Source organism: Taudactylus pleione, unplaced genomic scaffold, assembly GCF_031769625.1.
Source record: "Taudactylus pleione unplaced genomic scaffold, aTauple2 ptg000828l, whole genome shotgun sequence".
NCBI classification, from domain to species: domain Eukaryota; kingdom Metazoa; phylum Chordata; class Amphibia; order Anura; family Myobatrachidae; genus Taudactylus; species Taudactylus pleione.
This window is the reverse complement of record NW_028285230.1, coordinates 3485999-3513923: the sequence shown is the minus strand read 5'-3', so window position 1 is coordinate 3513923 and position 27925 is coordinate 3485999. Positions and strand designations below refer to the sequence as shown.

Below are 27925 nucleotides of genomic sequence, written 5' to 3'. Positions count from 1 at the left end.
TCACGCTCATGTCAATCATTCAGTTTCTCTTCCTAAGAAAAAAAAAATGGCTTCCAATTAATAGATCTACAATAAAAGGTCGACAGGGTCTAGGTAGAAAGGCAATAGGTCGACAGGGAAGCAGATCGACAGGTACAAAAGGTGGACATGGTGAAAAGGTTGACATTGGAATGGTCAACACATAGTAAGGACGGTTAGGGTTAGGTACCAAGGGGAGGGTTAGGGTGAAGATTACGATTAGAAAACAGAAAAAAAAAATGTCAACCATTCCAATGTCGACCTTTTGACCATGTTGACTATTCGTACCTGTCTATCTTTATCCATGTTGACTTTTTGTGTGCCAATTTTTATGTACCGGTCGACCTTTTGTACCGGTCTACCAGTTGGTGTCGACCTTTTGGAGTATCTAATTACTGTATATCCCTACTAAATTAGGTACTGGCACTCACCTAACCTCCTCTCTGGCGTGTTGAAGATCATGTAATGAGATGTTTCTCCCTGACCTATAAAGTAACTGGGACGGAGGAGTCTGGTAATGTAAATTTCAGCAACGGTGGTAAAAGAATTTCTTGTTTCCAGGAAAAAAAAAAAAAAAGAGTGGTCCTGGGCACCAATGAATACAATAGGAAAAAAAACTACATACAATATTGCTTCAAAAGAGAGAAAACCCTTCACCTAGATGTAACTGTATACTATAAAAAGAATCTAAATAGAGATATTACACCTTAAAAGGTGAGATTTTCAGGTATATAAAACAGTTCGGACTAAAGCCAGTGACTTATTAATACTAGCCCCTGGTCTGAGGCCATTGCTGAATATATAAGTGGCAGCTTTTTTTATTTTTTTTTGGGGGGGGGATTGGGGGTTTGACCGCAAAATGTAAAATGGCAACACAATGTAAGAACCAGGCGTGTTTTGCAGTAATACCGCAGCATAGAAGATCTATCCCCAGATGCTATTCCATGTATAAGAAATTCTACAACATGTGTAGCCCGGCCTACACTGTACAACTAGTTGGCTGGTTGGAACTAATACCTGGTATATGTATGGAGCAAAATGACAATCAGCCATTTGCCCCCAAATCCCAGAAAACGGACTTTCAGACAAATTCGTTAAATCAAATGGATTAAATGTGTCAGAATTACCGTTTTTGTCAGTTTTCTAACATTTGGGAACAAACGGTCGATTGTCATTTGCTCCCATAAATTACCAGATTTTCGTTCCAACTAGCTGGATGGTTGGACAGATAGTCTTATGCCGCGTACACACTTTAGGATATTTTGAACGATTGAATAACTATATCGTTCACAATATCGGCCAGTGTGCATGCAAAAAACGATCAACGATGCGCTCGCCCGCTGGTCGATATCCCCAGTTGGCTGTACATGCAGCCCAATCTGGGGATATCGTGAGAGATGCCATGCTGCTGAATGCAGCTTGGCCCGGCTCCCACCCCACCTGTGTATACACTTGCCGATGCTGCCCCCCGCTGATGACGATATCGCCGCATACACACATCGCCTAGTGTGTATGAGGCTTTACTTTGTAGATATTGCCAGGTACATTCACTGAGGCTGGAAGCTGGCACAACAAAGGGCTTAGAAAGAGTAAGTGCAGGTTACCAATCTGATATTATTTCTCCAATAGAATCATGCTACCCTTCTTTCACTGATAAACCAGCATAACAGAAGAATAAAGTGACATCACATTTATTCTTCTAAAGAAGCGGGCAGCGTGCCAGTGACACGTGTCTTTTCTACCGGGACTTCTTTTTCAATCCAGAAAGAATGCACCAGGGACTATTTGGGTGGATGTACACTTTTCTATGAGACACCTGTTTTCTCTGGGACAATGTGCTGCAATTCTTTGTATGAAAATGATGCATCATCACCAGTATTACACTGTTAAGTTCGCTTTCTTTTAGTCATAGGCCCGTATTCAATTAGCAGCGAAAAGTCAGAATCCGCAATTAAAGTATCGCCAATTGCGACTTTTCGCCTATCGGAAAAGTATCGCCGTGTTCAATTGCATCCACTTTAACGTACGCGAAAACGCAATGCAATGTAATAGGCGAAAAAGATATGCCTCTGAATAGCAGGAGAAAAGGGCAATATTTTTTGTTTGGGGTGCAATGGAGGGGAAACCTCTCAGAACCCTTGGGACAGCCCCCCAAAGGACAACAGCATAAAAAACTAATTTAAAAAAAAAAAAAACCTTAACGCCCCATAAAAGTACTTTGAATTTGGGGGCGAAAGTGCAAAGTGGGGGGACAAGTTCGCAAACTAGTGAAATAAGGTTCATGGGGGTGCACTGAGAAGGGGCCAAGTGTTTTGGAGATTGCAGGTGCATTTTTGGGGTACAAACTCACTTTGTAAAATGAACTTTTAAATAGACATTAAAACATGCTTGCACCCATTTTCAGATACCCCAAATTTCCAGGACTACTTATTTTCTCCAAAAAATACTACTTTATGCTATTCTTTCACTTGTGCAAATACGCAAATTGGTGGCAATTGTGATACGCGATGTAGGTGAAAAGTCCGGCATGCAAAAAAGTATCGTGGGTGCGAAACTAATTGAATACGGGCCATAAATTGAGAGGCAAAAAGATCTGTGCTGAGATTTATAGTAATATACCTACACCTATAAAATAATCTACCTATAGTGAGTAATATACATATAAAGTGAGTATTATACCTATACTTATAGGTGTATGTATGTTACTATAGGTATAATACTCACTTTATAGGTATATTACTGTAAAGTGAGTAATATACATATAGAGTATATGTATATTACTATAGGTATATTACTCACTTTAATATACCTATAGTAATATACCTATTAAGTGAGTAATATACCTTACCAGGTTGAGCCTCCCATATCCAAATATTCCAAAATACGGAATTTTTTGAGCATGAGTGATAGTGAAACCTTTGCTTTTTGATGGTTTAGTGTACACAAACTTTGTTTAAAGCACAAATTATTAAAAATATTGTATAAAATTACCTTCAGGCTCTGTGTATAAAGTATATATAAAACATAAAAGCATTCTGTGTTTTAGATTTGGGTCCCATTCCCAAGATATCGCATGGTATGTAAATATTCCAAACTACGGAATATTCAGATATCCAAAATGCTTAGGACCAAGATTATTTTGGATATGGGAGACTCAACCTCTATTAATATACCTATAAAGTAAGTAATATACCTATAAAGTGAGTATTATACTTATACCTATAGTAATATACCAATAAAGTGAATAATCTATATATAGTATAAAATAAAGTCACTGGTAGTGGTGTTCGAGCTAATCTCGAGCACCACTGGACAGATGTTGATGCAGTTGTCACTATTCTATAGAGCATTTGCCAAGGAAGGTTTATGTGTATGACACATTAATATATGACAAAAAAGAATCGAGCAGTGACGCAAGTCAATGAAAAAAGGGACGTCCGAGTGCTTTGGCTTATGCTGCCTAAACTTGTTAAAGATATATATCACAACGATGGACTTTATTTTATTCCATGTACAGATTGATAGGTATTATCCAGTTTCTCCAGAATAATTGATGTAAGCCCTGATTACTGATATAAAATTTAAGATTTTCACTTTTTTTACCGTTCCTATTTCATTTATGTGGAAAACAATTCTTTAATCTCACACGAGACCAATTCTGGTGAGAGTCTGCTTTGGCATGACAATAAATAAAGCCCCGGGACAGACACTTTACATGGCTGGAGCTGACCGAAGTGGAGACTGTTTTGCTAATGGGCAACTTTACATGGACCTTATGAGTGTCACGTCGAAACAAAATCTTATCGTGTTGAGGCCATCTACAAGGCAACCTTATAAGACCTCAGATAATAGACTATCGCCGTAAATTCAAAATTGCTCCCACACAAAGCTAGTATACAGCCATGGTCAAAAGTTTTGAGAATGACACAAGTATTGGTTTTCACAAAGTCTGCTGCTTCAGTGTTTATGATGGCAATTTGCATATACTCCAGATCGTCATGAAGAGTGATCATAAGAATTGCAATTAATTGTGAAGTCTCTCTTTGCCATGACAATGAACTTAATCCCAAAAACATTTCCACTGCATTTCAGCCCTGCCACAAAAGGACCAGCTGACATCATTTCTGTGATTCTCTCGTTAACATAGGTGAGTGTTGATGAGGACAAGGCTGGAGATCACTCTGTCATTCTGGTTGAATTAGAACAGCAGACTGGAAGGTTTAAAAGGAGGGTGGAGCTTGAAATCATTGTTCTTCCTCTGCTAACCATGGTTACCTGCAAGGAAACACGTTTGCACAAAAAGGGCTTCCAAGGCAAGGATATTGCTGCTAGTAAAAGTGCATCTAAAATCAACCATTTATCAGATCATCAAGAACTTCAAGGAGAGATGTTCAATAGTAGTGAAGAAGGTTTCAGGGCACCCAAGAACATCCAGCAAGCACTAGGACCATCTCCTAAAGTTGATTCAGCTGCAGATCAGGGCACCACCAGTGCAGAGCTTGCTCAGGAATGGCAGCAGGCAGGTGTCAGTACATCTTCACGCACAGTGAGGTGAAGACTTTTGGAGGATTGCCTATTGTCAAGAAGGACAGCAAAGAAGCCACTTTTTTCCAGGAAAAACATCAGGGACAGACTGATATTCTGCAAAAGGTACAGGGATTGGACTGCTGAGGACTGGGGTAACAGTATTTTCTGACTGTTTGGGGCATCTGTAAAAACACTTGTCCGGAGAAGGAAAGGTGAGTGCTACCATCAGTCCTGTGTCATGCCAACAGTAATCATCCTGAGACCATTCATGTGTGGGGTTGCGTTTCAGCCAAGGGAGTGGGCTCACTCACAATTATGCCTAAGAACATAGCCATGAATAAAGAATGGTACCAAAATATCCTCCAAGAGCAACTTCTCCCAACCATCCAAGAACAGTTTGGTGATGAACAATGCCTTTTCCAGCAAGATGGAGCACCTTGCCATAAGGCAAAAGTGATAACTAAGTGGCTTGGGGAACAAAATATCGAATTTTTGGGTCCATGGCCAGGAAACTACCCAGACCTTAATCCCATTTAGAATTTGTGCTCAATCCTCAAGAGGCGGGTGGACAAACAAAAACCCACAAATCCTGACAAACTCCATGCATTGATTAGGCAAGAATGTGCGGCCATAAGTCATTATGTGGCCCAGAAGTTGATTGACTACACGCCAGGGCGAATTGCAGAGGTCTTGAAAGAAGGGTCAACACTGCAAATATTGACTCTTTGCATAAACTTAATGTAATTGTCAATAAAAGCCTCTGACACTTATGAAATGCTTGTACTGTTACTTCACTATACCATAGTAACATCTGACAAAAAGGTCTAAAAACACTGAAGCGGCAGACTTTGTGAAAACCAATACTTGTGTCATGCTCATAACTTTTGGCCATGGCTGCACCTATAAAGTGAGTAATTACCTATTTAGAAAGAGTGCAAGCTTTATACATTGCATCAAACTTTGCTTCAGCACTGCAGTGTACAAAGCACAAAAAGAATAAAAAAAAAAAAAAATTTGCAAATTTGTTATAACCATGTTAGAGTAGATGTGCAGAGGTTTAGAGTTGGGAGGGTATGTGTCCCAGCAGAACTTTACTGGACAGCCTTATTTTTACACTGCAATGTATTTATGGCCGACATACAAAAGCAGCCAATATTTATCCTCAGTGGCGTCACAAGGGGTTTGCTGGCCGCACCTGGGTGTCAGTGACAGGAGCCAGGTGCTGCATTGTAGCATTACGCTCCTGGCACAGTGAGGGAACTAGCACTGCAAACACTGGTCCCCGGGAACAGTCCGCAACTCCGGGGACCACCAGATTGACTAAATACAGGGTTTGGGCTGTGAGGCCACGCCCCCTACCTGCAAGGCCACGCACCCACAAGCCTACCCGCATCAGGTGTCACCACTGTTTACCCTGTGTGCAACAATAAATAAAATGTATATGCACCCCTTGCATAACACCATGGTTTGTAGAGGGTCAAAATGGTTCCCTGTGCTTTTTGCTTTGCTCCCAAATCTGAACCAGCCCCCATATAACGGTCTTCTTTATCCCGGTACATCTGCACCAAAGGGTTTCCACTCTATCAGTTCACTTCAAGGGGCAGTTTGATTCCCACCTATACCATACAAGGCTGCAAATAGTCAGGACTAATGAATAGCAAACTTCTATGACGGAGAATTATTCACACACATTATTATTTTCTCCTAAAAAATACAATGTGATTTTTAAATTTAATTGCGTTTAGTTTAAAGTAGTTCCATGCATTTAACCCGATTTTGTGAAGTTGTTTTGTACTGTATCACATATATATTTTACACACACACACATATAAATCTATATATATATATATATTAGCGCTACACAGATCACTTTTTTAGTGTAACAGTACACTAAAGCACAATCAGGTGACAAAGACAATAAATAATGTTCCCAAGTAAAATAAAACACACTACTCAAAACTCTTGTTTATGGGTGGCTGCTTGTTCATCAGATAACCGATCGGTAGGTCAGTATGGAAATCTATAAACGATAAGGATAAAAACAAGCACCTATTTGTGTAATATATTAAAATTCAAATCTCAGACCATTAGCCCCTATTAATTATTGAATACTACACAAAATAAACAAACACATACGGGAAATATCTTATCTGTATCCAGAAATGCAGACATATTTATTAGAAACATCCGATTCCGGTTTGGACACTGAACACACTTGCCGGTCATTTCAGATCCCTTATTGAGTCAGATATTTAAAGGCCAACAGTGTATATCCACAATGCACCCCTGAAGAAATCCCATTGTGGATGAAACTCATTGGGACCTTTGAACTCTGCCAACCTCTATCCATATTGTGGACTTTTTGGACTACATTTTCCATTCCTTGAGGAAATAGGTTCTTGTGGAATCGGAGGCGTCCTGAACCGCTCTCTTTCAGTATCGCTCTGCCTCAGTCCCATGCTGCCGAGCAGGAGGTGTCAGAGGTAGGGATGGTCATTGATTGTTAACAACCATCGAAGGTAACCACCGATGGTAGATTGTTTGGCCATCGATAGTGGCGATCCAGAGGTTCACTGCAATTGATGGTGCCAGAGCTCCCCAATGGGTTCTCTTTTCCTTCTACTTGGAGCTAGAACACTAAGCCTAGCTCCACCCCAACATGACCCACAAAGCCCACCCCCTCACCTCTTATTGGCCCACTGCCCGGTAAAAGCAGGGGTGACTGTCGGTGGGTGAAACCATCGATGGTACCCCCGTCAATAATTTCATACCATCGAGGTTAAGGACCAATGGTACCATTGATAGTTAACTCACCGATGGCCATCTCTAGTCAGAGGAGAACACGCCAAGCTCTAATTGGAGGAGTTGAGACATGCTCCCATGACCCCTGTGATTGGTTGAGATTACATAGTGGTGCGCAAGAAGCTCCACCCCTACTACTGCAATTTTGAGTAAGGTCATTCGGTATGCAGCCTGCCAGTAGTACCAGAGAGGTGCGGTCCCCGGCAAAACTCTCTAATTGGTCCCTGTACCCCAGCCCCTGACTCCAAGCTCTCAGGGCCTTTTTCTTAAAAAGGGACAAAAATGTGGTCATTTGGGCAGCTGGCTGTCCTCCTAGGACCCACAGTGCCTTAGATAGTCGCTTAGGTTGCCTTCTGGATTATCAGACCCTGATGCTGCCAGACATCATGTGATATCTGGCTGCGCACATTACTACTTATTACAACAAGAAATCTCCATTCATTTTCCTGTGCCCCTATATGGAGTGCCCTCATGGCTGTTCTGGAGGCACTGATCGTTGAATCACTCTCCAAATGTCCTTAGAATTTACAGGGGACACATTATCCCATATAATGTTTTTAGAGTTTGTTTCTATACATCGCCGAAGCCCCTCTAATCTTACATAATAATTCATAGGCTAAATATTTTGCGCAGACCACAAAATGGATGGCACAGCAGAGCCCTCTTTTAAACCACTTGCCTGGCGCGGTCGCAATGTTTAGAACTACACCATGCTATGCGTTACCCAACATTGTCGTGAACAATGAAACCAAACCAGAAACAACCACTGGGTGGCTTCCAGAAGATAATCTTCCAGCAGCCGCCAATGACAGAGGCACCTCCCCCAGCGTCTGCCATGCCACCGATCACTGCTGATTTAGCAGCCAAGCAGCACACCCCACCCGGTGGCTGCAGAGAGGAGCAGACGGAGAGGAACTGCAAAGTCATGTCGTGATGTTCCAATCATCGATGGTCTGATATTTCTTTGATCTAGAATTTAAAAATAAAATAAAAAATGTAAAAATAAAAAATTGTGTGGCATGAGTTATAAATAGATGTCTTGACCTAATTCAATCATAAAAAACCCTGACAATTTCTAAGCAGTTTTTGGGAAAAATATTAGCCAGTTAAGTGGTTAATATAATCCCCATTCGGTTTAGCATACTTCCAAATGTGATGGACAGTTTTGTGCTAGCTCTATGACAAACTATAATGATCACATCAGCACATTGAATCTCCTCTACGACGTTGTCTGGTTCTGAAGAATATGGACAGCTCAGATAGCCAGCAACTTCTGACATAAATCCCATTCTTACCGACAGTACAAGCTAGTGTCTTAGGGCCTGATTCAGACCCACTCGCAAGCGGCTGTCCGCTCGCAAGTGGGTCGATGGTGTGCACTGCGCATGCGCACGACGGCGGGAGCTCCGTCGTGTGCATGCGCCAGACGCGACGAGCGAAGGACTTTCCTTCGCTCGTTGTGTCTGATCAAAGGGGGCGTGCTGTCGATGTTGATTGACAGCACGCCCCCTTTTGTGGGCGTGCCTCCCAGACGGGGGCGTTCCCAAGGAAACGCCTACCATCAGAAGCCGGCCCACTGACATCACTAGTGATGTCAGTGGGAGTGATTTTGGCTCTGATAGAGCCAAAATCACTCCGGGCCTTGCGGTTGAGAAACTCAACCGCAGGCTCCGGCTCGCAAAGGTGCCGGGCGCGCAGCTGTTTGCCAGCTTAGGACGGCGCTAACAGCCGCACGGCCGAAACTTTAGTAGAGAATGCCGGTTCTCGCGACTAAACACCCAGGTTAAGTCGCGGGAACCGGCATTCTCTGACTTACCCTATTCCCGACAAGTCAAACAGCGCAGTGTATTAATAGCTCCGGGATCTCCCTCCAGCGGCTGTTCATCATCGCATTGAGAGGAATTTGGCCCAATGTCTCCTTAAATACATAAAACTAGAACCAATGCATCATTTTGTGAGAAGACAATTGTTATGTGAGGCCTGGAGTCACAGCTTCATCTGCCCCATTGCTAATCTGGCCCCGAGTCCAGGCTCCTTGGTGTTAGATGCGATTCAGTTTGAATCTAGTCATTGTGGCCCCGGCTGTACAATTCTGGTAATCCCGACATGTACTGTGGGCTGGGGGGGGGGGGGCACAATATAAAACAATCATTACACCATACCCCCAGATACCTCCAACCTGGATGCCTCCCTCTTTTCTTTCTCCCAGAGTGCAAAGTTTCAAGGTGGGCAAGTATAGTGTATATTTACACAACGAGGGCAGCAAACACAGTAAGGATTCCGAACAATTTAATCTTTACAAAGATAAAAACAGACTTAAATAAAATATTTTAAAAAATCCAGTTAAAAAAAAAAATATATATATGATAAGTTGCACAGCTCCTCATCTCCAGGGAAGAGTTGTGACGTCTCAGAATTTCTGCACAAGTTCCATAACAGCAATGGTCGTGCTCTGACCAAAAATAAAGGCCCCGCACAGTACAGAGATGATCCCCCAGGCAACTAGGCATGATCTGTGGAGACATGAGGAGATACATACGTTACTCCACATCTAGGTTGGTTCTGACATTGCTTGAGTGGAGTTTTGTATTCTATCATAAACCTGTACCATGACCAGCATTGAAATATGAAATCTCACTCCCCATATAAGAAGCAACGGAGATATCTGCCGACCTGAGTCAACACAGCTGGGCTCCCTCCGTAGCAAAATAGATGAGGCTAGCAGCAGCTCTTATATAAAGATTTACATCTTTCCTGCTATGGAGAAAACCAAAGAGCACCAAAGTGCTCTGAAGATGTCCCACTAAGAGAGAGACAGAGGGCCTGATTCATTACCGATTGCATCTGCGATTACGCACACAATCGACCGATTGTTGCGTTCTGCGCATGCATTGCAGTGCATTTGTGCGTACGAGCACTGCGATCGGGCCTACGCAGACCCATCGCAGAGAGATTGACAGGAAGTGTCATTTGTGGGGGGTGACAAGATTGGGGGGGGGGGGGGTTGGCGAAACGCAGGTGTGCCAGTGCGTTTGAATGCCGTTGCAGGGGTGTGCAGAAATTAGTCACTGTGTTGCCATACGTAGCCCGAGTACTCATAGAATGTGATGAGGTTAGCAATTCCTTAGTATGGTCAGAACTTGTGCAAGTGTGCGTGAGGCTGCGATGGTATTCGATGTTATCGATGGTTTTGCAGTCTGCGATCGCAGTGCATTAGCATACTATCACAGTGTGACTGCGTGCGTAATCGCTATTGCAATCCGTAATTAATCAGGCCCAGAGTCCCTATTATATAGAGCAGTGCTGCTCTAATCCAGTCCTTGGGACACACTAGCGGTGCTTATTTTCAGGTCTCCTCATAGAATCACAAGTGAAATAAATCAGAACACTTGGATGTAGATTTGAATGTGTGCATCTTTTTGTATAAAATACATAGAGCTGGATTCAATTAGCCGCGTTTGTGCGAAAAATACGCACAAGTGAAAACTTTTTGCACAAATGTGGCTTATCGTGCGAATTGGGTAATCCTATTGGCCGCAGGTTTTCGAAGGTGTCAAATCTCCATAGGCAAAAGCCGCAAAAAGTTTTCCCCAACTCAGAGCAGGTGAGAAGTTGTGCAAACCTATTTGTCTAAAAGTGTCGGGATTTGGTTCAGGACCCCTCGGACCCCCCCACCCCCCTTAATGACCAAATAGGCATAAATAAATAATATTTAATTAGCTTCATTTGGCCAATAATAACATGTAATTTTTTAAGGTGAAAAAAGTGTTGGAAAGTGGGTTTAAAGTAGTGGGGTAGGTATTTGTTGTTTTAGGGGAGGGGTTGTATAGATGGGACAGGTGTTTTTATGATTGCAGGTGCAATGCACTTTTAGGACACAAAAACACAGTTCTACCCATTTAAATACACCCCCAATTTAACTACATTATTTATTTTTCACCAAAAATATAGCTTCCCATAATTTTTTCACGGTTAGAGAAAAATGCATAAAACAGTCATTTGACACAAAATAAGCAATAGAACCGAAAAGTGACAAATTCAGGCGAATAGTGCACACAGTTTACACACGCGAAAAGTTAACGTTATCTCGGCTAACTGAATTCCCCCCATAGGCTGAGTACAGTAATATAGTGTTCACGTAAATGCGACAGATGTGTGTGTCAGGAGGAGCATCAGTTACATGTGCTCAGGCCCTGGTGCAAAATATGCACCAATGATCACTACCATCCGCAGCTGCTTCTAATTGTCCGACTGCCTCCGAACCCTTCCCACCAATCTATGATACATCGGCCTTAAGCGTCCATCTAGCGCAAGTGTCACCTTTCTCAGCTATGTATTATTTTCAGGTTATGTATAAAAATAGATCACTAACTTTTTCCGCCTTTCCACTGGTTCAGTCTGCATAGCACAAATCAGACACATTCCTAAGAAAAAAGATAAGATAATAAAAAGAAAAAAAAAAAAAAATTAGATAGATAGATAGATAGATTAGAGAGAGAGAGAGTGTTACCATGCACAATTAAATCAAGAGACACATTGAGAGATAAATGGAGATCTCCCTATGGTTTGCATGAACAATAGGGTGAGCAGAAGCCTATTCCCTTCAGGTTCTACATTGCAGATTTTGAAAAAGTAATAATACCACTGTAATAGTAACTACAATCCTAATAAACACAAGCGAGCCAGCATGTCGACAAACTTTGGTTTTACCAGCAAGTTAAATTTAATAAGATTAAAGTATTATTACTGAACTGATTACACTTTAAATAGCTTTGTCCATTATTCTTTTATCTTTCTGACGTATAATATCATTATAGGGGAGAGGCTTCTCTATCTGAACAAACGTGTGTATTAATACAAGGGGGGGTTTGATAAATAAGGTAACAAGACATTCACGTGTGTAATGTTCTCGATTCCATTCTAATTTCCTGCCAGGCAGGAGCAGGTAGACCATTGCTTCCCCTCACGGCCATTAGACTGGGCCTCATATCAGTCATATTGTTCCAACATCAGATGTAAGACGGCAGGGCTGGCGGAAACATGGTCAAACATTGAGGTATGTAATGTGATCAGATTTCTGTATCTAAAAGGGCACATAAGCAGCTGAAATCCATTGCCAACCTGTGGAGGTGTACGGTGATAACGTCATGTTGTGGAAACCGGTTTGGTGCACTGACTTTGAACTGGGGTACAGGAAAAAGTGTTCACACTGGGTACCAAAGCAACGCACAGAAGTTCACGAAACCAACAGAATGGGATTGTCTCGTGCACTTGACGCAGTACCATGAGGACGGAGCGCAGTTCCTGCAGCGCATTATTACAGGCAATGAAACATGGGTGCATCATGTGACACCAGAGATGGAGCAAGCATCCATGGAAACACGCATTGTCCCCATCTTCAAAAAAGTTCAAAACCACTCCATCAGCAAAAGGTGATCATGGCGACAGTGTTTTGGAACCACAAGGACGTGCTGCTTGTTGATTTCCTTACCAAGGGAGATACTGCTGTCTGCTGTTGTGACACATTGTTGGCCGGTTACAGAGGGCAATTAATAAAATAACGACCTGGGCTGTAGTGATTTCCATGTCTTTGGGCCATTGAAAAAACACCTATGTGGAAGGCGATTTGCAACCAACGGTGAAGATAAGCAAGCCGTCATGTCCTAGCTTCAGGCACTGGGCACTGATTTCTTCTATGCTGGGATAGATGCCTTAGTGTTACGTTGGAATAAATGCTTAGACAAGTATGGTGATTATGTAGAAAAATTATCTGTACCAAGGCCATACTACTGATTATACGTATACAGTATGTACGAGTTAAATAAATGTAAGCAATAAGAGGTCTTGTTACCTTATTTACTGAACCACCCTCGTTGATTCAAAACGAAGGGGCAGGGATGTCACAGCAGCTCAACCGACTGCAGCCTCAACTTTTTGATCTATAGCAGATTCCATTCAGACAAAGACATTTTAATGACACTAACTGCATTTTTATTTTTTAAACTGTTTTTGAATAGGGCTGGGGGAAACTAATATTCTATCATACTTTATTTTCCAACATAGCAGCAGTAAAATGTAAGATTGCCAGATCTTAGAGTATGTATAAATATATTTCATTTTATAGTATACTTAACATCAGGCTTCAGAATATGAAAGCTTCTGTTTCAGCGTTTAGTTGCCATTCAAACAAAAGTGGTAGGATGAGGAAGGTTACCTGGGAAGATAAAGATGAAGAAAGCGCTGATTCCACCTATAATGGAGATGACCTCACTGATGTCTGGGACAAACAGGGCAATGATGAGCGTGACCAGGATCCAAAGTACAGTCAGTAGGACCCTCACAAACAGTTCATAGGAGGCACTCACATACGGCTTGTGATTCAACCACAGCTCCTGAAGGACCGATCTGGTAAGCATTTGGCAAACAAAAACAAAATAAATAAATGAAATAAAGATTCAGGATTAGAACAAATAAAGTCAACAAAGACCAATAAAATCATCATCATCATTAAACAGGAGGGGAGAAGGGAGGGGGTGGGGTAAAATCCAGCTGAAAAGAACGCTAATAAATCAATGTCACAACCAGACTCTCTTGTAAGACATGTGGATGTTCAAGTTTTCATCAAAACCACTCAGTTTATCTAAAAAAGGATGAGAATTCCCCACAAATATATCGGCCACTCGCAATTATACACCAAGATTTTTGTTCCAAAGCGGAAAAACTCTTAAGAGGTCTTCAGTTGAGATCTGAATTACTCACTTCGAAAACAATCCCAACCTAAGTTAATCAGAAGCTGTAAACCAAACAATTCTTTACATAAATTCAATAATCTAAAAACCAAAACATGACATATTATACTTCAAAGTACACAAAGACAGATTATTATTAGAAGTAGTACGAACAAAGTCACAATTATTATGGAACACAAATGCTGAAACAAAATGACACAGAAATATGAACAGTAAAACCATTTTTCTAAAAAGAAAACATTTTCATAGCTCATTCTTTCGCATAATCTGCAACCTGGGTGGAAGGCATGGACAGTTCATCAGATGAAAACTCAGTTCCAAAAACCATTAATATTATTGCTTTTAAATACGCTCTTCATAGCCCAAATCTCACTCTGACATCACAGCAAGGGGTGATCTGCTACACTATCCTGTTCAACTACGGCATCACACTTTCATCTAAAAAAAAAAAAAAGGTCTAGTAATGGGTTTTATAATTATGAGGAGTGGCTCTAGACTGCACACCCTAATAAAGAAAGGTGCTATCAGCTAAGATTATGAAATACTATACAAAGAAAAGGAAATTGCTGATGCACTATGCGATCATTACTTATCCAATTTAAATATATTTTGTAATTAAAATATAATTTCAGAGGTTGTTGGCATATGAGTAGCCAATGATACGGCCCAGAGTCCAGGTCACCTCATCGAGCAGTACTGTGGTGCAATTTTGGGTTGATTTTTGGGGCATGGGTCCCCTGGATTGCTTTGGTTGATCCTTGTAGGACTTACCTACAAGGACTCCATGCTTTAAAACCAATAAGAGGGGTGCTCATCCAGACTGAAGGCATCTCCTTTCCTTCAGGTGTGCAATAAAGCATATTAAATTGAGTATATAGGAAAGATTCCTGGACCCTAAAGAGGTTACCTGGATATGGTGGGTAGGCCCATAACCTTGGCCATGATTATGCTAAAAACCTCTAATGATTGCAAAATGTTATTGCATTTATATAATATCAGTAATTTGGAGTTGTGCACCTGAGATCTGTCTGTTTCTGTGCCTGCAATTAGTCTGATCAGGTAGCACCTCCCAATATATATATATTCAGGGTGTGCAGTCCAGGAATCTTTCCTATATTCTCTAAGTAGTAAATCAGCAGCGGGCACCTGGGGGTAATCCAGACCCCTAGATTATAATTTTAAACAATTTATTTATTAAAGCAATGCATATTGTCAAACATTATACAAAATAGTCAAGAAAAATGACAATAAATGTTAGTGCAAATTGTGTCTTTTCAAGGATGCATTAAATAAATCAAATATTGTATGACTAACACTGTTTTCTACAGATTACCTTCATGAAAAGGGAAACATATTGAAAAGACAATACAGCGATACAAAAAAAAAAAAAAAAAAAAAAACACTTCAAAAAAAGAAATATAACAAAAGATGTCCTTGTTAGCTCGCCTACTTCCGTCCCCATTTTACCTCCTCGAGCAATACCCTCAAAAATTTTGTCTATGAACTAATATCTATAATCCAGCTTCACAAAACAATTGGAGGATCATTATCTACCATACGCTGCATGAACCATATAGTATTTGAGAATGAGTTACATATCTGTGTTTTTTTAACAGCTGTTGTAAGGGTCGCAATGTAACTCCCAAACTGCGAAGAAACGTTAAACCTGTGTCTCCCTTTCCAGAGTAGCTCCCACCCATTCCATTCTAAAGAGGTAGAAAAGTTTGGCTTTGAAAAGACCCATAGAAGGTGGTTCCGGTTTAATCCAGCTCTGTAAAATGGATTTCCTTGCCGCAGCACTCACTGCCAACAACCCTAGATTATAATTGACAAGAAAATATGTGCCTGCGCTTGAAAATGAGTAAATGTATAAATGAATCTTATTGTAAATGATGATGAAGTACTGTATGTTCTTTATAGCATTCATTTATTGCTGTGTTAGAGAATTAAGTGGAGTCACAATACTTCTCTCTGCAATCAATAAATAACAGTTTTTAAAGGAAAATGCTGGGGTGGGGCAGGGCAAAAAAAGGGAGGGGAGAGACTGATAATAGCCTTGATAAAGTTACTATGGAGGAAGTATAGAATAGAATAAAAAAAAGCAGGATATTAAAAATTATGTACATGCAAAAGCAACAATAATCTCGGAGAAAAAAAAAAAAAAAGAGAAAAAAACTGACAATTCGAAAACAAGGTGCTGTCCAGAGTCTTTGGTAGTTGCGCTCTGGAGGGTCGGCGTCCCGTACCCTCCGGTCCATCAACTTACCGGTGTCTTGCAGGTGCCGAGGTCCTCTGCTCTTGATGTTAAGTCCCGCTGCCTCCTGTTGGAGTGTGTGCCTCGTTACACACTCACTAATGGTCCACCTCGTTCACCAGCCGAGAAGTTGTCTGCCGGAGCTGACGCTCCCTTGCGGTCACGTGGTCCTGGCTGACAGATGACGCGGCCGGCCGTTTCGACCCACCGGCCAGTGGGGAGACTTGAGGGATGTAGTCAGTTGGCAGTTCGGGCTGTGCACAGTTTGGACGCTGTCCTGGATTAGCTTTGGAATGCTAGGCACGATGGTGAGCTAATAGGGGAAGAAAGTATATGTGGCTGTCCAACGCGTAACGGCTTGTCAGCCTTCTTCAGGGACGCGCATAAAAAACACACAGAGCTTTACATACATGCTCACAATACTCCTATGGCACTCCAAGTTCAGGTGGTTATGTGTGATCACTTTGCCACCACCCAGTTTCTCCCCTGAAACGCCCTATTTCACGGAAAGACAGATCCGGGCAAAATGCGTCCAACTTAGAATAGGACAAAGACACTTCGGTGTAAATTCACATACGCGCATGCGAGATCTTGCTATTTACATCCTTTAAGGAAGATCCATGCAGTTCACAGTCAGCCCGTAAGAGCACTAAACATGGTATAATTTTCTACATATATGCACATGAAACAAAAACATTATATTTATTCTAGAAGTTCATAAAGAGGCTTTATAGGTCATTGAAACTAGTTTTGTTTATATTATGGTGGTTACATATTATGCAGATGTCTCCCCAAACATGGATTATAGAAAGTATTTATTTGAAGTAGTTTTTATTCCTATAGAGAATATAAATATATATATGCATTTGGAGTGACACCAAATATGTCCCTTTCTAGACAATTAAATATCTAAAACCCCTTTACTTTGGTGTTTATAATTGTCATATAACAATACAATTGTATTACTTACAATACTTCGCAAGAAGAGTGTTGCAGGTGAGAGAATCAAACAGGTAATAAAACTTATGAAGCTAAAAATCTAGCAATGTAAATATCTGCATCATTTATTATAAATAACTTCCTAAAGGATATTAAAATAAGATAGTATGGTTTCTTTTTATGGTTAATGCTATATAAATTTTAGAGGCAGAATTATTTAATCAAAAACATCACAGCTCATATAGTGAACAGTTATGGAATTACCTGCTTCCTGAGTGTTCACTTATGTCCCCACAAAAAAAAAAAAAAATTTAATATATTAGAACCCTATTCAAGTTTTATATGGTATAAAACTCTCAATGGATCAATTACAACATTAATATGCTGAGTAGCGCTGAAAATGTAATTGCATGTTGTCAGAAAATAAGTTGGAATGAAAAATTAGATGAATAAAAAGTAGTAATAAATGTCCTTTCTATGATTAAAAGTGAATACACTCTAATTACGTTTAATATAGTGAATTGCTGCATTAGGTTAACGATATTATGCAGACACATAGAAAAATTACATTCATAATAAAATAAATTTTTAAATATAAACTTCAAAAAATCAAAATTTAATGTACATGCAATTAATATTAAGAGTAAATGTAAAATCTCATCATTAAAAATATTGTATTAAATGTTGTTTCTTGTATTTTTAATAATAAATCTATTTTGATGGTTTTCAAAGCAATAAGATCAGTAGCGGCCCTCATACGCGGTGCGATATGCACCTAGCGATGCGACGGCCGACATTATGGAGCAATCTGGTGCCTGACCGCCCGATATGCCGGCTCCCCCCTCCCCCCCGCATAGCGGTGCATGGGATCGTTCGTCGATCCCCCTGATCAATTAAACAAGCAGAAAGATCTGGAGGAGTGCGGGAGCGTGCACTGGCCGATATCATACCCACACACGGAACGCTATAGCGGCGATATCGTTCCAATCAGTCATATCGGTCGCTATATCGCTCCGTGTTTGAGGGCCATAATAAAAGCCCAGCACTTGCAAAGTCATAATCGTATTGCAGTATAGTGTATATATACATGGTACACTATATATTACTATTATTAGTCCATAGGTAATGTATATAATTACCCAGATCCATTCAATAGTGTTTTATAGCTAAAATCATAAATAAAAAAAGTGTTAAGGATTTTAAGCATTGATCTCTTATGTATAAAGAATCTAAAAACAAGAGAAACAAAACCCATTTATAATTAATTGGATGTACAAATTACATAAAATAAAATTAATTATTAATAATAATAATAATAATAATAATAAATAAAAGCTGAAATTTTTATCCAATTTATAAATCTAACACGTTTACCACTGGAGCACTGACATGTTTAAAACTGCCACCCAGCTTAGAGACAATGGTGCATATCCAGTTTGGTGCGAATTTACCAAAAATGTTGCACCTGCTGGGGGTTTTCCTGCAGGTGTGAGATTTTTGGTATTCAATAGGGTGCGTGGATTTTTAAACTTTTTTTTTTTTTTTTTTTGAACGCCTTCAGAGCAGGTGCAATTTTTCCTAAAATCCTTATTTTAAATGGAAAAATTGTTGCCATTAGCCCTGGAACTCTTTGAATGTTCGCCCCCCACCCCAATGACTAATTGAGCAGTTGGAAGTCTCTAATTAGTTTAATTACTCACCTTCTGCAGCGCTCTTCTTCTCCTCCATCTCTTCCCTAGCATGGCAGACCGTTTCCCTGGACCTTGCCAGGCACAGGACAGGTACTACCCCCTAACCCTGCGGATGGCTGGCACAGTGTCTGCTTGTGAAACTGCTCTAATCATTACCTCTGTGGCTGCAGCTCTGTGTTTGGGAATGAGGCCGTATTCCCATAACACGCTCATATGACGGGATTTTTTTTTTCGCATTCAGGCCACCTCCCAGTATTCCCCAGGAACACTGACGTTTTTGCCTTTAATGCCAGCACCTCCGTGCGCAACAGCGGAACTCAGGTGCACTCATGTGTCGTAGGCTTTATCAGCTCCCCTTACTTTGGAGGGAGAATGACAGGTTGTGGGGAGATGTATCAAACCTCAGAGGGAGATAAAGTGGAGAAGATGCTCATAACAACCAACCAGCTTCTGGTATTTTATAGACTGCTAGATAAATGACAGCTGGAAGCAGATCGGTTGCTATGGACAACTTCTCTCTCCAAGGCTTGATACTACACCTCCTCCTGTGTGTTCAACACATCACCATTATGTTCAGTGCTGCACAGCACTATTATATTATTATTAACGGTTACTTATATAGTGCCAGCATATTCTGTAGCACTGTACAATTGCACTACATATTGTCTACTAGGTCAATTATGAATAAGGGATTTGGGATAGAAACCGCAAACAATTACGGTCTGTAGGTGTAATATATAGGTGACTTGTTAGTTTATGGTGATCGCTCTTCTGTTAGTACATGTAGGAAGGGTCCTCTTATTTGGATTAGGCATGAGCGGGTTCAGATTTTAGAAATCCGCCCCCGAGCCCCCCCGATCAGAGCTCTGGTTTTCCCACCAGACTCTGTTCCCGGAACGAGGCAAAACGTCATCCTCGCGCTGTCTGATTCTCGCGGATTTTGGATTATATAAATGGTTCCCTGCGTCGGTGCCATTTTTCACTCTGGCTGTGGACAGTGAAGAGGGAGGGTGGGGGTTGCTGTGCTGGTGCTGCTGTTGTCCATAGGGGCTGTGTCCAAAGTCCATAGGGGCTGGCTGGGCTGTGTTGTGCAGTGCTGTTGTCCCATAAAGGCTGTGTTGTCCATGGGAGCTGTGTGCAGACAGAAGAGGGTGGGCTTCAGTGGCTCCTGTGTCATTGTAGTCCTAAAGGGGTGCTGTAGTGTTGTCCAGGGGGTGCTCTGTCCATCAGGGGTGCTCCCCCCAAGTGCAAAAAAATATTTTTTTTCTGTGTTTTAGTGCGCGTTAGCTGCACGTGTATCAACAAAGTAGCAGCGCCAAGCATGCGCCTGTGTCAAAAAGTCAAGGGCCGGCTGGTCTGTTGAAGGGCGGTATAACCCCCAAAGTGCCCCCCAAAAATTAAAACATTTAAAAAGTGTTTCTGTGCTTGTGTGCGCGTTAGCCGCACGTGCATCAACAAAGGAGGAGGATGACACCTTGCCTCCGTAGAGCCAGTTTGTGCAGGGACACATTAATTGCCAGCTTGTTTTGTGGGGGCCCAAACGAACCAATCATTTCAGCCACAGTCGTGTGGCAGACCCTGGTGCTGAAATGATTGGTTTGTTTAAGTGTGCATGTCCTGTTTATTCAACACAAGGGTGGATGGGAGGGCCCAAGGACCATTCCATCTTGCACCTCTTTTTTTTCTTTGCATTATGTACTGTTTGGGGCCTAGTTTTTCAAACTGCCATCCTGTCTGCCACTGCAGTATCACTCCTAGATGGGCCACGTGTTTGTGCTGCCCACTCGTATCTCTTGGCATAGTCATCCAGCTACCTCGGTGCAACCTTTTGGCCTAAAAACAATATTGTGAGGTGTTCAGAATAGACTGGAAATTAATGTTATTGAGGTTAATAGTAGCGTAGGAACAAAACAAAATAAAAAAATTCTGTGATTTTAGCTGTTTTTATGCTCCCCCCCCCCCCCCCCAAAAAAAAAAATACAAAAACACGGAAGGGTGATTTTGGCAAAACCAATCCAGACCCAAAACCTGAAGAAAGATCCTGATCCAAAACATGAAGAGTGGCCGGTGCACACCCCTAATTTGGATGATACAGAAAAATCAAGTCATTGTGTAAGGACTATCCCGCAGGCAAACGTCTTACCTCCCCAGCAGCAGTATAATTGGATAGATGGTGACAATGGAAATGGCAAACAGCAGCCTGGCTATTATCACAACCACGTCATTCCCTGGGTAGGACATTAGAATATCAGCAGCTACACTATCTCCAAATGTGAGGTACCCATAGACACCTGGGAGGGGAGAACAGAGCAAGTATTTGTAACAAACACACAATCAAACATGGAGCCCCTAAGGGACAATGGCAATGCTTCACTTGCTCTCTCTAAGGGGTCTAGTTACTAAGCAGTGCTAGGAGACAGAGTTAAAAGTGATAAGTCTGTGATAAGGTGCCAGCCAATCAGCTCCCAACTGTCATTTTTCAAACACAGCCTGTGAGATGACAGTTGGGAGCTGATTGGCTGTCACTTATCACAGACGTATCACTTTTCACTCTGTCTCATAACACTGCTTAGTAACTAGACCCCTAAATTCTGCCCCAGGCAATTCCTAGCATATTTTGCAGACTTCCTAGACTCTCTCTTTCCACTTTATCTCCATCCAAGGCTTAGTAAATTGACCCCTATGAAACATTAATACGCTGAAAGCCTCTAATCAATGTTTTTTGTTTGGTGTTTTTTTGTTGTCAATTTTTTGCTTTGCCTCGCCATGTGCAGTTTTCCAATTTGAAAACAAACTTTTCACGTCTCAGGCAACCCCCGGCTTCCCCCAGTCTGCCCAATGATATTGTTGTTTACAGGATGGAGCTCAGTTGAGAGCCCAAACCTGTCGGTCAGGACAAACAAGGCCCCGTCCCTGTGCTGCCTGAAGCAGTCTCAATAAAGCTATGCAACATAACAATCATAACAAACAAATGCAAAACAGTACCTCAAATAGAGGATAAATAACAAGAGGATAAAATAATAATAATAATAATAATAATAATAATAATAATAATAATAATAAGCGATGCATGGGCGTTAAATAAATTAATCGCACTATTTTAATACTAATCCTGCAACTAGAAATTCCATTAAATATAGTTGGATCGTGAGAAAATTAAACATTGGAATACGACCTTTTAAGCATTATTATAAAGGAATGCCAACAAATCATTCCAATATGATTAAAGACAAAGCAACTCGTACCACCTCCCCCTCTTATGTTTTCCTTTTCCCTTTTGTTTTTTTCTGTACCCCCATGTTTTTTTCTGAAAAACCAATAAAGATTAAAAAAAAAAAGAAAAAAAAAAAAAAAGACATAGCGACTCTTCTCTACCTGTTAGGGAGTAGATGACCAGGCAGATAATCATGGACACCACAGACACTGCAATCCAGTTTGAGAGACTCTTGTTCTTCATGCTGTTGTAAATGGTGATACAAGCTTCATGGCACTGTGAGACAGAAAGCGTACAGGTCAGGCTGATTGGCATGTCATTGCCTAAGGACGTGGATGGACCTAAATACGCAGCAACAAATAAGATTTATATATTCGAGCAATGCTTTTACAGTCTCAATAGACCCATTTCTGCAGCTCCATTTTAACCCTTTCACTGCTGAGGGGTTTTCTCGCCCCGTGCTGAGCATATTTTCCCATAGTTGCATTGGTCATACTACATTATCAATAGTCGTTATTGCTTATACAATACCCACACAAAAATGGGCAAAAACGACGTGACAACCTCTCCAGTACTTGCTTTGGTATTATGCCACCTTTCCAAAACAACATTTGAAAATAACTTAAATTTATTTAATTATTTAGTTTTCGCCGCGTTAATTTTAAAGCTTACAATATATAGGAAGAATATGGCAGAGCTTTTAAAAGTAAAAAACTTCGCACATTAAATGAGGGTACCCCTTTTTTTATTTGATACAAGATGGGGGGAGAGAGAGATCTGGACATTATCTGGCATGGTCGCATTAGATGAACTCCCTCCCCTCTCACATAGCTCACTCCCCCCACACAGATCTCCTGCCCCTCCACACAGATGTCCCCTCCTCAGTGTCGTCAGAGGGGGATCACCTGCTGAAGCACACTGACAGATTGGTCCCTCCAGACAGGGAGAGCGGAGAGTGCGCGAGCGCCACGCTACCCGCCCCTCGCCTGGAGCACCAATCATAATGTACTTCAGGGGCTCAGCAGGTCATCATCCCGCCCCCAGCAGCACTCAGCTCCTAACACAGTGAGGGAGCAGATACTGCACACAGACTGGTCCCCGGGGGCAGTCCGCACCTCCAGGACACCCCCCACCCCTACCGCGAGGCCATGCCCCTTTTGCCGGCATACAGGTGTCCTCATTTACTGAGATTGCTAACCACACCCTCTCTGCATGACCAGGATAGGGGAAATAGGGCACATTTAGAGCACGCCATCTATGCAAGACATAATTTTTTCATAGTGCAGGGTAATAAGTTCTGTGGTCACTGTTACGCACATAACAGACAGCAGTAAATTGATATCGCAGGGTCTCACTAAGCTAATTGGAACACATCCGTGTCCCACTGTTGCACTCCTTCACAGTGACACAATCGTGCCATGCATGCGCAATAGACCAAATGGCGGCCATCTTGGTAAATTGTATTCTGCTTCCCTAAAGGAGCATCATGGAGACTGTGCAGTAGTGCTCTCTAGCTTTCAACAACTACATCCCTCTCGGCGCCCTTGCACATGTAGCTCTGTAGGCGAACTGCACCCTCCTATAACGGGGATGTGTGGTGAGCATAGTTGCCTACCCTCCCGATTTTAGCGGGAGGCTCCTGGTTTTTAATGAAGCCTCCCGCTCCCCCGCAAAGTGTACTTCAACTCCCGGTTTGTGGGCGGGGCCTGCGAGGGGACATCATGACGGCATGTCATTTTACTTAAAAGCCGGCCACCGCGGGGTTGTGGGTAGCGGTGGCCGGCGCTAGTGAGCACACAGAGTGTGCTTGGGTGCGACAGCGGTGGCAGGCGGAGCCTGGTAGCAGCGCAGGTGTCGGGCTTCTGTGAGTAGCCGCATGGAGACACCAGTGTCTGGCTCCAGCGGCAGTAGCAGCGGATCCCTCCCCCCTCTCCTACCTGCACATGGGAGCCGCGGCGACTGAGACATGGTGGAGGAGTCCTGTTGGAGCTGCAGAGAGGAGCTCTGGTCTGGCGGAGACATCGCTGTGCTGTTCGGTGGAGAGGCTGGAGAAGTGCCCGGTCCCAAGGTGAGTACACTAACCTGTGTGTGAGTGTGTTTGTGTGAATGTGTGTGTGTGTGTGTGAATGTTTGTGTGTTTGGAATGTATGTGTGTGAATGTATGTGTGTGTGTGTGTGTGTTTGGAATGTGTGTGAATGTATGTGTGTGTGTGTGAATGTATGTGTGTGTGTGTGTTTGGAATGTATCTGTGTGAATGTATCTGTGTGTGTGTGTGAATGTATGTGTGTGAATGTGTGTATGTGAATATGTGTAGGGCATCAAGTAATATGAATGTGGTAGGGCAGAGCTATATTAATGTCTGTGGGGGAGCTAGGGTCTCAGTTTATGGGACTATATACACCCATAGGTTGAGCTAGACACGCCCTTTGCGGCAGGCCACACCCCTGAATGGCGCGTCGCGCTTTGCGCGGCGCATTCTGCTGCAATCTCCCTGAAAGTATTTTTCAAAAGTAGGCAAGTATGGTGGTGAGTCACCCTCCACCTCCTGAGGGTAAACTGGAACTGCCTTCCTCTGGATCAAGAGGATTAGAACTGTAAGGATCAGGGTCTTTTTCCAACATTACTAAGTAAATGTGATGGCCAAGTCATTATATCGGATTCATGAAGGCCTTCTAAAACTGTCCTCTTTCTTGTTGGCTAGTGGCAAAAGCATGGTATAGATAAATAGGTAATCCCCTGCATTAGATCCCCAGTGTTACTGCATGAAGAACACTCCAAATGCTAGAACGGTACAGACTTACCCCCCATTGCGTCTTTTATATTAGCAGAGTATTGCGCAGGGTAGGACGTTGGGGCGCGCAACCTACTTACAGACGAATGTGCCTGTGAAGATGTATTTAACCAGGCGGAAGACAATACACTTGGCCAGTGTGTGTAAGGCGTTAAGCGCGTTGTGCAGTATGTTGGTGCTGGAGGAGGTTGGCCACATGTGGTATAGCTTAATCAGGTCTTTAATTAGCCAGGTAGAAAAAGAAGCAGAAAGACCTCAGGGATATCCAGGTATAATAGCTATATGGTGCAGCCTGGAGAGTGCGGGCATTGTAGTACGCCAGGCAGTAAGATGAAATACACTCTGGATCTTAGTGGCACTATATCCACTTATGTAAACAGTGGTGGTACTCTGTCTGAGGGAGACTTGGAGGGCACATCCATATAGCGGGAACTCCGGGGTGGAAATATGCGCTAACATGGAGCACATGTGCAGTAGACAATGTCAGAGTTCAAGCCTCCGGCTGCGCTACGCGAGTCCTAGAGATAGTTGGCTCATGTTACCTTGCGGTGTATGGAAGCAGGCAGCCCCAGGCGTGCCAACAGCCGCGTCGGGCCCGGGTAAAGGGGTGTGTGGTCAAATCGCAGGATGCGTTGCCTTGCCCCCTTAAGGAAAAAAAAGAGAAAAAAATTTGCGGGGCGCTGTGAGCCCCTCAGCCCGATGCATAGACAGTGGGGGGCGCAGTCAGTGTGATCGCTCCCCCCACAGGCATAGGAGACTGCTACGGATGATGCAATACAGCCTCGAGCAGTCTCCTAGTGCAGGGTGTGCTGGGCTGCTGTGACGTAAGAGGAAGGGGCGGCAGCGCCGGGCCCAGGCCCCTCCAGCAAGCCCGCGGCCGGGTAATTAGTACCCATTTCCTCTCTCGGAGCCCCTGGGCAGCTCTGAGCACTCCTTACCCAACATTTTAAAACCCAATTAGTACACGTCAGCCCCTCAGTCATCCCCTACCAGTGCGAGTTACCTGAAAGCCGAAGCAGATTGTGGGGATCACGCTGAACATTGAGGCCACTGAAGAGGCAGCGCTGCAAGAGAGAGAAACATGAGAAACTGGCGGCCATGTACTGCGGCCTACATTACAGAGCGACAAGCACCACAAGATGGCAGACTATCACAGGAAACAAGAGACATAAAAATGCAGACGTTCATTTACCGTGGCAGGGTTTACAATTATGTATATAGATGTGTCCTCATACACCTAGTGCATGTACGCCATACAGCGCGAGACGCCCGGCACGACTGAAACACTCCCAGAGGTGTAACGTGCTGGAGTTTTGCATCTAAATCGCATCACAGATGCAGCAAAAACACCACTCACAGTGCACTAGAGACGCTGGGCCGCTTCTTTGACTGCACAGGTGTTTTGAACACGTACAAAGTCACAGAAGCAGCACAATGGAAGCAGACATGAGAGAAAGGCGCACCTGTTGCATCGTAGCATTTCGTATACAGATTCAGACTCATACAAAGGTCTCCCATGAAATTGATCAGTATGATCTAGCAAAGTAGGTTTGTCGCTCCCAGTTGTGTAATTTATTCGAATAAGCTGCGAATGTTCAGCGAGAGAGACGCTGGGCGTGGCCAAGTCACCCAGGACCTGGCACTCCGAATGAAGCTGTTTGGCGCGACTTGAGCAACAGTGTATGAGAGGACACATCTGAATCCATCCTTTATACCTACCGGATTGCCACAAGTGGTCCGCAGCACCGTGCATACAGTACAGGGTGCACAGAACATTACAATACAGTAACCAAAATATAAACAGAACACAAGTAACAATTAGCAGCACAATTCTCCATACACAATACAGCTGGGAAGGTGAAGGCTGTCATAGAAGTGCTAGAGAAGAAAGCTGTGAGACAGTGGGGAGGAGGACCCTGCTCCTAGGAGCTTACAATATAGGGGAGACAGACAGAAGACATGAGGCGTGAGTGTGTAGAGGGGGACCTGAGTGCAGGAAGTAGGTGAGGTAGAGATGGCTGAGGCAGGAGGGAGAGTGACCTGGTGACTCGGTTATGTGGTGGAAGGGTATGCTTTGATGAACAGGTGGGTTTTTAGTGCACGTATAAGAACAGTGGCCCTGATTCAGAGCCGGACGCTCTAACAGAGCGCTCGCTCTGAATCAGGGCCGTCCCTCCTTCATTTTGGAGCGGCCTCCTGGCCGCTCGCATAGCTGTGGGTGACCACCCACAGCTATAGCGAGCGGCCATGATGATGGTCGCGATGGTCACCTGCGGTAGGGTCTTGCTGCCGCAAGCCCAGGAGTGCTTTTGGCTCCATCAGAGCCAAAAGCACTCCCACTGACATCATATTGATGTCAGTGGGGCCGGACCCAGACGGTAGGCGTTCCCATGGGAACGCCTCTGTCTGGGCAGCCACGCCCCGGCACGCCCACCAAAGGGGGCGTGCTGTCAATTACCATCGACAGCACGCCCCCTTTGTTGCGAGACCCTTAACGACGGCTTGGCCGTCGTTATTCGGGTCTCGTGCATGTGCACGTCGGAGCCGCCTCAGTCGTGCGCATGCACACTTGGGCACCATCGACCCGCTTGCGAGCGGGTCTGAATCAGGCGCAGTATTTGATATTAAGGGGCCAATATATATATACTGTATATTTGTTTTATATTTATTTAATTATTTATTTAAGTTATTTGAAGCAATTAATGACTGTTGCACGTGTTTGCTAGCTTGTGTCACAAGTGTGCAATATAATTGGTGCTTCCATTATTAACCACTTGCCTGACATGGTGGTAATTTTCTGACCACACCGGGCAGTTCTTGATCTGCTCTGGTCGTAAAATTTTTATCAGTCAGATAAACATGAGGGCGGCTGCAGGAAGAGAATCTTCCCGCAGCTACTGCTCTCAGAGGAACCTTCTGGTCCCTCTGCTTGCCAGCAC

At 43.0% G+C, this 27925-nt stretch overlaps 1 protein-coding gene across 2 annotated transcripts in view; it reads right to left on the bottom strand.

Annotated features, from left to right (window-relative positions):
• Positions 1-9675: 9675 nt before the first annotated feature.
• The window catches only part of SLC38A8 (solute carrier family 38 member 8), a 43897-nt gene continuing 25647 nt past the window's right edge, over positions 9676-27925 (bottom strand). Inside the window, exons 5-11 of one of the 2 annotated variants that reach the window (XM_088458360.1) lie at positions 25990-26050; positions 25529-25630; positions 22356-22470; positions 21124-21271; positions 13562-13752; positions 11720-11771; positions 9676-9860 (exon numbers count right to left, since the gene is read on the bottom strand). In XM_088458360.1, the coding sequence (XP_088314486.1) occupies positions 9758-9860; positions 11720-11771; positions 13562-13752; positions 21124-21271; positions 22356-22470; positions 25529-25630; positions 25990-26050 (772 nt within the window). In that variant the 3' untranslated portion in view covers positions 9676-9757. The remainder of the gene's footprint in view (positions 9861-11719; positions 11772-13561; positions 13753-21123; positions 21272-22355; positions 22471-25528; positions 25631-25989; positions 26051-27925) is intronic. The other variant, XM_088458361.1, reaches the window with a different exon arrangement.